Source organism: Actinia tenebrosa, unplaced genomic scaffold, assembly GCF_029948245.1.
Source record: "Actinia tenebrosa isolate PJP-AT-01 unplaced genomic scaffold, QUT_ActTen_1.0 PGA_scaffold2__45_contigs__length_23673736, whole genome shotgun sequence".
NCBI classification, from domain to species: domain Eukaryota; kingdom Metazoa; phylum Cnidaria; class Anthozoa; order Actiniaria; family Actiniidae; genus Actinia; species Actinia tenebrosa.
Window position 1 is genome coordinate 3,617,629 of NW_028292579.1, and position 11,197 is coordinate 3,628,825.

Consider the following 11,197-nt stretch of genomic DNA (forward strand, 5'->3'; position numbering starts at 1 on the left):
ATGAAAACAGAATCTGCGGTTCAAGGGTGTTGTCATGATTGAAAAAATATAGGATTTTTCTCGATTTTTAGCCTCGAAAAATCTGGTAAGTAATATAATAATATATCTAATTCATTACTAAATGTTCCTCTCATTATCCCACGAGTATACACTGTGTTTAAGCTGAAAACTATAGTGAAACAATCCAGAAACTCCTCATCAGAACCTGCTGATATTTGCACGGCTTGTGATCATCGTAATGACAGGAGTCCGCCTAAAAATCTTTGAGAAAATGTATTCAAAAAGAGTATAGATTTTGCCCTGAAATTTCCGATATCAATGTCAAGTATTGCTTCATTTGGTTGGAAAATTTTTTCGGAAAGTTTGTCCCATTTTGTATCATCCCTGGGGATTGTACGACCACGATAAGGTGAACAACGGAACATACTTTCGTAACTATCGCTTCGGGTGTCTTCGTCTTTGACCTGGTTTTTTGATTCTTTATTTCGCTCAAAATTCATTTCCTGCACTGTTGAAATTTCGTGCCAAGAGAGGAGCTCAGTTTTATTCTAACTTGCCTTATCGATTTGTTTTTTCTTCCTTTAGAAACCGCAGAACTTAAAGAGCCTCAAGAGAACATCAGGACTTAGGTGCCTGTCGATCATCAGGTAAATATGCTAGGAGTAAAATTAATTTACCTTATTAATAACGATGTAAATTTGCCATATACATCTAGATGTAGACTTCGTAAGAATACGTATAATATATGTTGATTTGTCGGTGAAATAAATCTAAGTCATGCTAAAATTAAAGCAAGAAAAAGATGGTGGACGCATGAATAGATTTAGTTCATGGTCAATGATTCTAGACTTGTAGTTTTTTGAAGGTACTACGGCAAACCTACTCCTTGATAAACCTTTTCTGTTTAGATGTGTTGCTAATTCTTCTACAGATTAGACCAGGGCGTCGATTTCACTTTAATATTCAATAACTGATGTTAGAATAATTTACCAGTAACATGGAGAGAAATAACGAAAAAACTGAAATAATGAAATATTTTGATAAATACAGAGCAAAAACGTGCAAAGAAAAAAGAAAATATGGATTCAAAATGCATCATATTCAAGAGCGTGCATTGCCAATCATTGATTGTTGAGGACGAAAAGCAATCGTTACGACAAATTGTACGAAAAATGTCCTCCAGTTAAAGATTAGTCATCTAGGCAGTGAAATGATTTTTTGCCTATATTGTGTGTCTTTGGTATATACTTCAAAACTAATACCAATTCATCAATTTTCTATTTTTGAAGGCAATGATGTTTGTTCGGATAGCCGTGCCAACGCTTATGCTTCTCTGCATAGTAGATTGTAAGGTAAGAGAATCTTTACTGAAATTATTTTTAATTCATTTTGCCACCAATAAATTAAGACACTACTTCACGTACATTGTCATATTGCTATTCATAAAACGTTGGAGAAAGAATGCTCTAAGTTTAATGCTCTTTAAAACTCGTCATTGCACAAGGCCAAAAGGGGTAATGTTTTAATCTCAAAGATCTGTTAACGAAGGCTGCCATATACGAGAAACATTTAGCTCAAAACCAAAACATGTTTTAATCAAGCAATTCTCTATGCACTGCATTTACATGAATAATTGTTCAAATTATACATTAGCCTTCTGTCATAGCGGGAAATTACCACGTGGTATGATCACGTTACCAGTGTACCTCTTTTTCTCACCAGGTATTTCCAGACGTACCAGACAATGTACAGCTTCGAAAAGATTCAGACATAAACTTAATGAAAGTTCTAGAAAGTATAGCTCCAGTGGCAGCAGAAGAAGATGCATCAGTTGCCCCATCAGTAGATAACATTGAAAGATTTAGAAGAAGAGTTGAGCCAAGTAATGGACAGAGTAACGAGACGGCTCCAGCTCAGCCTGCTAATGTGAATACACAATCAGGAGAAGCTGAAGTGAAGAGTGAGCAGAGTGCGGAGGCTATTCCAGCAAGTGATAAACAGGCAGAAACTGAGGCCAACAATAAACAAAACACGCAAGGAGAAGCTGATGCAAAGAGTGCAAAAAGCGAGGATGCTGAAAGTGAAAGTGCTTCAGGCTCTGGACTTCAGGCAGAAACTGAAAGTGATAACATTGCAGCTGCCATGATGCAGCAATCAGATGCGGCTCCCAACCATGATCCTCGCCATCCACCACTCTCAAAAGTCGAGGGCAACGAGCCAGTCAAAGTGCCACATCCATTAACGCCCCCGTATGTACCACAACCCCCTGCTCCTCCTCCACCACAGCCACCAGCTCCACCACCGTCTCCACCAGTCATGGTAGTTACGACCATCAAGCCAGTACCCGAAATGATTCACTATCACAATGATAGTCTTGGCAAAAGTCGTTACTCCATGCCAAGCTTGGGGAATCCAAAATTAACTAAAGACACTGGCTCAGGTGAAAGTTCTGGCACAATCAAAACTCAAGAAATGAGTGCTGATGAGGCTGCATTTGTCTCTGCTCTTCATAACAATAACGAAGCTGTTGCAGAGACTCCAAACTCTGCCTCACTTCCTGGTAGCGAGGGTGCTATCCAAGAGAAAATAGACGATACTAGTGGAGATGACCAGGAAGCGTCCTCATCAGGCGATAGTTCTGAAGACGTTTCTGCCAAAGAAAATGATTCAATTGATGATAGTGGTAGTGCTTCTGGTGGTGAATCCATTTCAGAATCTGTCTCTGATGATGGCTCTCAATCATCAGCTTCGGGAGCCATAAACAGTGAAATTGAAGTACAGAGTTCCTCTGGAGCCAACTTTCTTTCTGGTGACAAAGAAGAATCGGGAGATTCTCAAGATGAATCCGAAGAAGATCAGCTGCCAGGGAATACTGGTTCTATAAAGGATATCGAGAAGATCGAAAAGAAGGCCCTGAAAACAGCTGATGCTGGCGAAACCGAGAAACCAGTACAACAAGCAGTCGAAGCTAAGAAAGAAGATAAGCAGCTTCAGCAGTCTACGGCTGATGCTCCACAAAAGTCTGAAATTAAAACCAAAGAGGTTGAAATTACACCTTCAGGGTCTGGAATGCCACCAGCTGTTGTCACTTCCCATATATTTGGTGAATCAACTGACAATGATGACACTTCAGGCGACATTCAAGTATCTGCCTCAGGACAGCTAACTGATCATATTACACAGCCTTTCCACGATCCTAGTGTTATAAAAGAAGAACATGCTTGGCCAAGACATCCAACTGTAAAAACTACTCAAGAACAGGTTTCTGAACCAGCAAAGGTTGTAGTGAATGGTGAAGGCTCTGGTAAAGACCAAGAATCAAGCATCTTGAGTTCTATAGCGGACAGTGAATCGGGTACCGAAACTGGATCCGGATCAGGATCTGGTACTGATGAACTCTTCCAGTCTGATTCTGGAGAACAGCTGCCCGGAAGTGTAGGTGCCATGGGTCCGAACCTGATGACCATGAATAACTTAGCTGCATCAGGAGACAACAGCGATGCCTCTGAATCATCTGCATCTGGATCCGGCTCTGCTGAAACCGTTACCAGCTCTAACTACAAAAAGGACAATATTGCAAAAGTTGCTGGGTCTGCTGTAACAGAAAGTAAGACAGAAGCATCCGGCATGGATCTGGGCTTCCCAGAAGGAGCTTCTGGATCGGGAGAGGAAATCCTTCCTGGAGGAGTTGGTAATAATGATAAAAATGAAGTGCAGCCTATAACCGGCTCTGGCGAAGAAATTACATCTGGATTTTCTTCTACTTCAGATTCTGGATCGGGATCAGAGACGACTGAAACTGTGACTTCAACCAAAAACGTAAATGTCGAATCACAAAGGTCATCCGATTCAGGCTCTGGATCTGGTTTGAAATTCGGCTTGAGTCATGACAGTAAAGATGAGGAAAACACTAATAAAGTGTCCGCAGCACGAAATACCGTTCTTCCTACGAGGTCTGCATTAGACGGGGCACCTTTGAAGCCAACGAAAACTCTTCCCGGAAGTTTGGGTGTTGAGGATTCTATCTCTGCTTCCGGTTCTGGAATATCAGAAGGATCATCTTCCATCGAAACTGGTGATGCTTCTGGAGCAGGTACTGTTGAAGACCAAGAAATGCTACCACAATACAAGAAGAACCAATTGACCGAAGAATCTGTAGCTCAGACTTCTGGACAGGATACCGCTCAAGACGTCGCTGAAGAGGGATCTGGTGTGGCTACAATTCAAACGATGTCCGGAGAAACCGAACCTGTGACAGTCAAGATGCCAACACTTAATCTTGATAAAGAATCTGCAATTAAAGCTGCTTTGGGAAGTGTAGGGCTTAGCGATGTTCCTGTAGCTTTAGGCTCGGGAGTAGGATCGGGATTTGAGGTCGAGGGGTCATCTGATGCAGTTGAAGGTTCGGGTGTTAGTGGTACATTAGAGTTTACTCCAGTTACCAATCCAGAGGAAGCTGTTCTTAACGTTGCAGGCAATGCAGCGAAAAGTGAAGGAGAATCTCCTAAAAACGAATTAGAGGGATCCGCTAAGACACACAGCTCGGGAGAAAACAGGCACGATATCCCAAGTTCAGATAACCTTAATGACGAGCCTGAACCAGACGTAGAAGTCGAAGAAGAGGTAGGAATAGATCTAATGTGATTGGACATATTCATCCTAGACCACTTGTCCTTCCCATGATTGACTCTAATCCTTAATAGGTATTGCATACGCTATTGATTGCAAACGTAATAATAGTCAAGGGAATGACACGTGGTTTGAAATGGAAACCATGATAAGGCCTATATTTAAAAGTATTTAGTGCCATATGTATATTTGATATAAAACAAAATACGAAGGAATCGAAAAACTGTCCATCAGAGGTGTCCGTAAGGAGAAGTTCCACTGCACTTATTCATGACAAAAAGCTGGACCTAAAAAATAGCGTGGCAAAAATATCATAATCCTGCCTTGTTACGGTTTTCTGGAAGTATAGGGTGTCACTATCATGTGTAAATCTATAAATATAATGATTATTATTTTTCTACAGAAGGAGGGTGATGATGCTTGGCCTAAACTTGGTGACACCGTCGACCAGCAGATGCTTGACAGCTTCATGATCAGTCAGATTCTTGAACAAAATCTGACCTTGTTTTACGGAGGACTTTCGGGTCGATCAGGACCGGTAGGACCACCCGGGCCTCCAGGAGATGTCGGACAACGGGGCTTAACTGGTGACCCAGGACCTCCAGGCGCGGCTGGAGATATTGGAGCACCAGGGGCTGATGGTTCCTCAGGTGTGAAAGGTCCACCCGGACCTCCAGGACCTATGGGATATAAAGGACAAAGAGGACCACCCGGTCCACCGGGGAGAGCTGGAAGTCCGGGATCCCCTGGCATACCTGGTATTATGGGATATTTAGGACCTCCAGGACCTGACGCAATAATGCCGGTAGGTGGTGATGTTAAAACGCATAGAAAATAGTTTGCACCATGTCACTTTATAATAAAACAATGAGCGAACACGTGATGAGTTTACGCCATTTTGAAAGGGAAACCCGACATCGATCAGTGATTGTTATGATAAAACAATGCTCAGTTTTTTTAAAACAAAATGGTCTTTATTTTGAAATTTGGTAACATCACATGAACCGTTCATGGGTCATATGACCTGAATTACCAATCCAACCTCTTTTTGTCCAATTCTTCAATGCACTTATTTATAATTTTCCATCCGCTTTTCAGAATTGCTCCTACGTATGTGAGGGAGAAAGAACGTGGCTTCAATGCAAACAGTACGAAATGCTCAAAATAAACCGCGTATTCTGGGGCCGTGAGGACAACCAAATTTGCCCCAACGCACCTGTTGGCTTGACAGTCGACAATCCATGCGAAACTGACCCAGAACAAGCAATGAAGAAGGTTAACGGCCAATGCCGAAACCAACAAGCCTGTGAGATCGTAGCCTCTAATGTATTCTTCGATGAACCGAGCTGTAAGAATACCTATAAGTATTTGAAACTCTGCTACGAATGTGTCCCTGATCAAGCAAATGCTATAGACGTCTTAACAGAAGCTGGAAAGAGAAAGAAGAGAGGAACGAAACTGGAAAGTCTTATTTCAAAGATGAGAGCAAAGGAAGAAAAAAGAATTATGGATGAGTTATGGAGACATCCATTCCGGGGAAGAGCCTTTTAAGAACAATGACATTTGCTTCGCACAATTGGAAGACGTTGTTTATAATATGGAATACACACACATAAAGCTTTGTAAATAACTGGAAAGAGACGTAGTTCTATTCCAATACGAAGATGTTTTCTTGACCAGCATTTTGTGTCGGGATATTATGGGTTTACTTAGAATAATTTCTTACAGAAAAATAGTTCGACGATATTCAACGACAAACTAAGTAGTTCGACAAAATAGGCTTTATTTCGTATGGAACTATAAACGTTCCAGAAAATTAAATCTAGGAATTTGTGAAATTAGAAATTCCATGAGCAATATGCTTTGAATTGATTCCGAAATTAGTTCAGTTGAGCCGGGAAACAGGTTTTTTATGCGTGGGAAGTGTTATGACTTCCACGCTGTAGATTTCGTTTGTGGGGAAAAAATGACACGGATATGGGACAGTATTGTTAACAACCGCTGACCGTTTACAGCGTCAAACTCAGGGCGCAAGTCGTCCTGTGCATTATCTCTCAAAATGAATCTCCTCCACCACATTCTGTTTGTTGCGCGAGAAAATATCCTTGATTAGATATTTAAATATATTGTCCGTTAGGGCAGCTACTACTGCATTCAAACTCACTCTTAAGTGAGTAATGTTACAGAAATATAAACTACATAGGAATAAATAGAAAGCTGTGATTAAACACAGTTAATTAACATAAAGAGAAAATTTCTCAAATATACGTAAATAGGATTAACGAGAATCCTGATGCATCTTCAATAATCTGTTTATTTGTAAATAAGTTTCGTGTTAGTGACGTCATTGTTAAGTCATTAATAAGTTGAGTGAGAAGTGTTGGTCACGTGATATGTAACTATGGAAACAGTTCCTTATTATGGTTTGTGAACGAGGGTATTCGTATCGACGAATTTCTTAGAATAAAGGTTTTCTAAGTCTGTATTGTCATGTTGTCTCGTCGTATTCAGTAACCATTTCTACTAGTTGTAGCACGAGTGGGGTAAGAAAGAGAAAATCGATTCCTAAATAACTAAGTTTTCCCATTTTATCTTTTTATATATATGTAAAGCTAAAATGTTTTTGTTTTTACAATAGAGGCTTTGCACCATCACGTGATGGCAGCCGTGACAGGAGGCAGGAACAATTGAATCTGATCTAACCTAATATTCATGACAAAGAATTCAGTTTCCCAGAGAAAAAAACTCTATGTTGTGTCTCCTGTCATGGCTGACATCACGTGATGATGGAAAGTCTCTATTGTTAAATTGTCGCAGCAACTCGGGATAACAAAAGTCCTCTGCGACTACAAGTTTTATCGATGACTTATCATATCATTGGGATTCCTGTGGATTTGGAGGGAACTTCCTGGCTTTTGTCCCTTCAGCACTTGATTCCTCCCTATAGCCCTCTAACGTATTAGCAATAAATAATACTCCCTAAAATAACAAAATAACTCTTGTATAATCAATGTGCATTATTATTTTACTGATTTCCAACTTTTACTGTTAATTTAAGAATTCTTATAGTATTTTACCTGCTTGCTTTGATTACTTTTTTTAACTTAGATCAAGTTTATTTATCATCATCATTTTGGCTATTTTATTTATCATTGGATACCTTTTCCGTGGACTCGTTTATTTTGTGCATACTGCGCAAGTGAGTTCTCGTCCTGCGATGTATCTGCTGCAGGAAAGAGCACCGCCACACTTGCCTTCAACATTATACCACAGGGCACCACCGATATTGTTATGGGTACCTGGTACAGCTTCTGCATCTTGATCAACGCAAACGTAATCAGCTGAGTGTTTATGATCGTGATACTCAGTCATCAGGTATCCATGGTACTCTCGTGTCCATCCCGCGGGACACTCGTATGTCGCAGGGATCATCAGCTTTGCACTTCGGGTTTGAACATGGCACACAGCACACGGAGGGTCATAATTATAGAGATTACCCGGAAATGGATTGAAGTAGGGTAATTCGTATTCTGAAGCGTACACGAAGGCAGTGTTCTGGAAACCGCTTCTGTAAAGCTTATATTTAGGGCTTTCAGGCATACACAGATAGTTACCTCCTCCACCTCGATGTGTGTAATGTCCACCTCCAGACACACCTAAGAAGAGGAAAGGTTAAAATTGTTCATTAAGCTAGCCGTGCCCTGACGTACATCTTTACCTTTGTAAACAAGTGTAGCACCAGGAGGACACGTGGTTCTTCCCCATCGTACGTACTGTACCCCTCCTGGTCCATGGTCACCTTTTGGTCCAGGCAGTCCTTGCTGGCCAGTATTTCCTGGTCTACCAGTCATACCAGGGGCACCTATTGATAACATAAGGGAAAGATGTTAGTACAATACGCTTGACTTCCAAGTTTCTAAGAGCACGAGGGACTGAATTTTCATTTTTAATCAATTTTTATTTGCCACCATTCCAGTTAAAACAACCTTGGTTGCTTGATCAGTTGCTCATCACTGAGCTCAACCGCAAGTTGCCAATAGAATAGGCCGTTTGCCTGATGGCGTCATTTGACTCCTACTATCGAGATGTTTCGCGAATTTTCTTTCTTATTCAAATTTGTATTTCCTAGAATAGTCAAGCAATTGTTGCTGATTAACTGAACAAAAGAAAGTGTGAAAGGGAGTCTGGTAGTAGAGGTCAATGACGCCATCATGCAAACGTCCTATTCTTCCTGGTTGTTACCACATGATGGTCAGTGTTTAACCACCATTTGGAGCAGATAGTGAAATTCAAAGACTTTTATCAGCTAATTGACACCCAGTAATTACTTCAGCTACTGCCGAATGGATAAGGTCCAAGTAGTTTAAAATTTTCGTCCGACTTTTTAAAGATGTCACATAGCCCTGCGGGTATTTCAAATTTTTTTGCTTGTAAATTTATTGTATCGATTTTAACCTGGACTTCCTGGCATTCCATCACGACCATCTCTGCCTAGAATAAAAAGAAAACTGTTAGGGAAGTCATCATTTGCATCTTCAATACAACATGAAAATTAGTTCATGTACTATAGACGTAGTCACTAATCAATACTCCATTTTACAGTTCCATTCAGTGACCACGAATAATAGTTCCAAGCCGAAGTTGGAGTTGCCCCGCATAGCAAAACTATAGTTTATCATGCACGGCACCTCCAATCACGATTTGGAACTATTATTTGTGGTCACTGGACGGAACTGTAAAACAAAATATTGGAACCTGATCCATTGTTTTGAAATTGTGGCAAGTTTATTTACATTAATGATCATTATATAAAGCACGTTGGATCATTTAATTAAACAGCACGGTGATATATTTACACAAGCATCGTATGAACATAAATTACTCAATAAGAATCTCTTGAAAATACTAGAATCAACATAAACAAAGAAAAAACCCATGCACCTAAACGGCACCCGTATCTCCAGTCCTTGCTAAATGAGTTGTAAAATAATAATAACCATACAAACTACTCATCGTTCTATTGCTATACTTTCAAGAAGGTATTGTCCTTGCCTCGTAAGTATTTGATTCTTTCAGATTCCAACCAATTCATTCTAAAACGAAAAAAAGACAAGAAAGATCAACCGGAATTCACTGACAAGATTTTAAATCAATAAATATCTATAATATAGAAAAATAGCTTTTCCCTTTATTTTTGATGACAAAAAAAATGATTTTTTTGTCTTAAGAGGAAATGTTTTTCAATAATGAGCAATAATGGCAAAAAGAGTCAAAAACTAGACTTGCGTATGAGCTTTGATCCCTATTTTCGTTTTGGGTTAACACTCGAGACCTTTTTTAAACAGTTAGAAACTGATGTACTATGATAAAATGCCTGTTTGAAGCGGCATTTTCAATTGTACAAAGATGTTTTGTTGCATTTGTGTTAGAATGTTGCTTTGTCAGGCTCTTTTATAGAAAATATATAGGAAATAAGCAAATGAAGGCCTAAACCTTATTTTCGAGTCAAATTTTTGCTTTGCGTTAACACTTTGATTCCACTTTCACAGGTCATCTCCACTTCCAAACAAGTTAAATTTTCTGAATAACAAGATTTTAGCCTTGTACAACAGCCTTTCTTCAAGAAAATAGCTTTGGTGCTCACTGCTTGAATACGGAAAGAATTCTTTCTTAAAGGTAAAGGTAATGCAGAAAATACTGGGAAATTTGATATTACGAATATTGCTATGCATCATATGTTCATGGCTTGATCCAAAGGTACATGTACAAGAGATTATTTATAAAAATTCGAAAACTGAGAGAGTGCCCGTCGATTAAGAGGGACATTTTCTTGGCGCATTTTTGTGATTTGGGAAAAGTACAGTTTTTAGATTTTTACTTGAAAGTTCTATTGTCTTCAGTAATTCAGTGCTCTGGTCAATGTATTAGATTTATGAATTATAATCTTAAGAATGATCACTATCTTATGGTCCAAACATATCATAATCAATCCTAATAATTTCTAACTCCTCAAAAACAATTGAGGACTTGTCATCTAAATTCGTCAACCCACGGCCAAACCTTTTTTGCAGAGAGGCCACAATCTTGATGACATCAACCAGAGTCTTTGCTTGAGCTCTCTTCTCAAGACTTTGATCTTGCAAATCGCTTACCCCTGCAACACAAATCCCTAGAAGAGGAATCAATGCAAAAAAACAGCATGATATTTTTGAGAAACATGGTGAAATGGAGAACAACTGTGGCACAACAACTCAACTCTTTTCACTTTGTTAAGACGTTTTGCTTTACATTGTCTCTTATGATATGGTTGTAACAGGAGTTTTTTCTTGTTATGCTAATCCGTATTGAGACAACTAATCGTTTAAGAATTAGACGAATAGGAAAAACAATCATAAGTGCTTGACAGGGTAATAATCCTAAGCGATAGATTATTGCAGAAATACCACCTTTTCCTGAAACAACATCGTCATTTTCTTCTTCACATTTCTACTCTTCCTCTTCCTCCTCCTCCTTCCTCTCTTCTCTTCTTTTGATCTCCCTTTACGTTTCTATTTTTTTTATTTGCTCA

The 11,197-nt window shown here is 39.5% G+C and overlaps 2 protein-coding genes across 3 annotated transcripts; one reads left to right on the plus strand and one right to left on the minus strand.

Moving 5' to 3' along the window:
- Positions 1-7,112, plus strand: LOC116299667 (uncharacterized). Its single transcript, XM_031708371.2, has 6 exons — positions 1-85; positions 586-647; positions 1,290-1,352; positions 1,723-4,623; positions 5,033-5,434; positions 5,728-7,112. The coding sequence occupies exons 3-6, from the start codon at positions 1,293-1,295 to the stop codon at positions 6,178-6,180; spliced, it is 3,816 nt and encodes a 1,271-aa protein (XP_031564231.1). The 5' UTR covers positions 1-85; positions 586-647; positions 1,290-1,292; the 3' UTR covers positions 6,181-7,112.
- A 46-nt stretch (positions 7,113-7,158) lies between these two features.
- LOC116299673 (uncharacterized) lies at positions 7,159-10,935 on the minus strand. Of its 2 annotated transcripts, XM_031708381.2 has the most exons (6): positions 10,886-10,918; positions 10,690-10,798; positions 9,682-9,722; positions 9,085-9,120; positions 8,348-8,491; positions 7,159-8,285 (listed from the first exon to the last, which is right to left on the minus strand). In XM_031708381.2, exons 3-6 carry the CDS (start codon positions 9,719-9,721, stop codon positions 7,807-7,809), a joined length of 699 nt encoding a protein of 232 aa, XP_031564241.2. In that variant the 5' UTR covers position 9,722; positions 10,690-10,798; positions 10,886-10,918; the 3' UTR covers positions 7,159-7,806. The 2 variants fall into 2 exon arrangements, with proteins under 2 accessions (XP_031564241.2, XP_031564240.2); XM_031708380.2 differs by having other exon boundaries at positions 10,690-10,935.
- Between the last annotated feature and the right edge of the window lie 262 nt (positions 10,936-11,197).

Coding starts and splice junctions, on each gene's coding strand:
- LOC116299667 (XM_031708371.2), top strand. CDS start 1,293: ATGATGTTTGTTCGGATAGCCGTGCCAACGCTTATGCTTCTCTGCATA. Junction 1,353..1,722: donor TCTGCATAGTAGATTGTAAG/GTAAGAGAATCT, acceptor TTTTCTCACCAG/GTATTTCCAGACGTACCAGA. Junction 4,624..5,032: donor ACGTAGAAGTCGAAGAAGAG/GTAGGAATAGAT, acceptor ATTTTTCTACAG/AAGGAGGGTGATGATGCTTG.
- LOC116299673 (XM_031708380.2), bottom strand. CDS start 9,721: ATGAATTGGTTGGAATCTGAAAGAATCAAATACTTACGAG. Junction 9,121..9,681: donor AAGAATCAAATACTTACGAG/GCAAGGACAATA, acceptor TTTTTATTCTAG/GCAGAGATGGTCGTGATGGA. Junction 8,286..8,347: donor TGCTACACTTGTTTACAAAG/GTAAAGATGTAC, acceptor TCCTCTTCTTAG/GTGTGTCTGGAGGTGGACAT.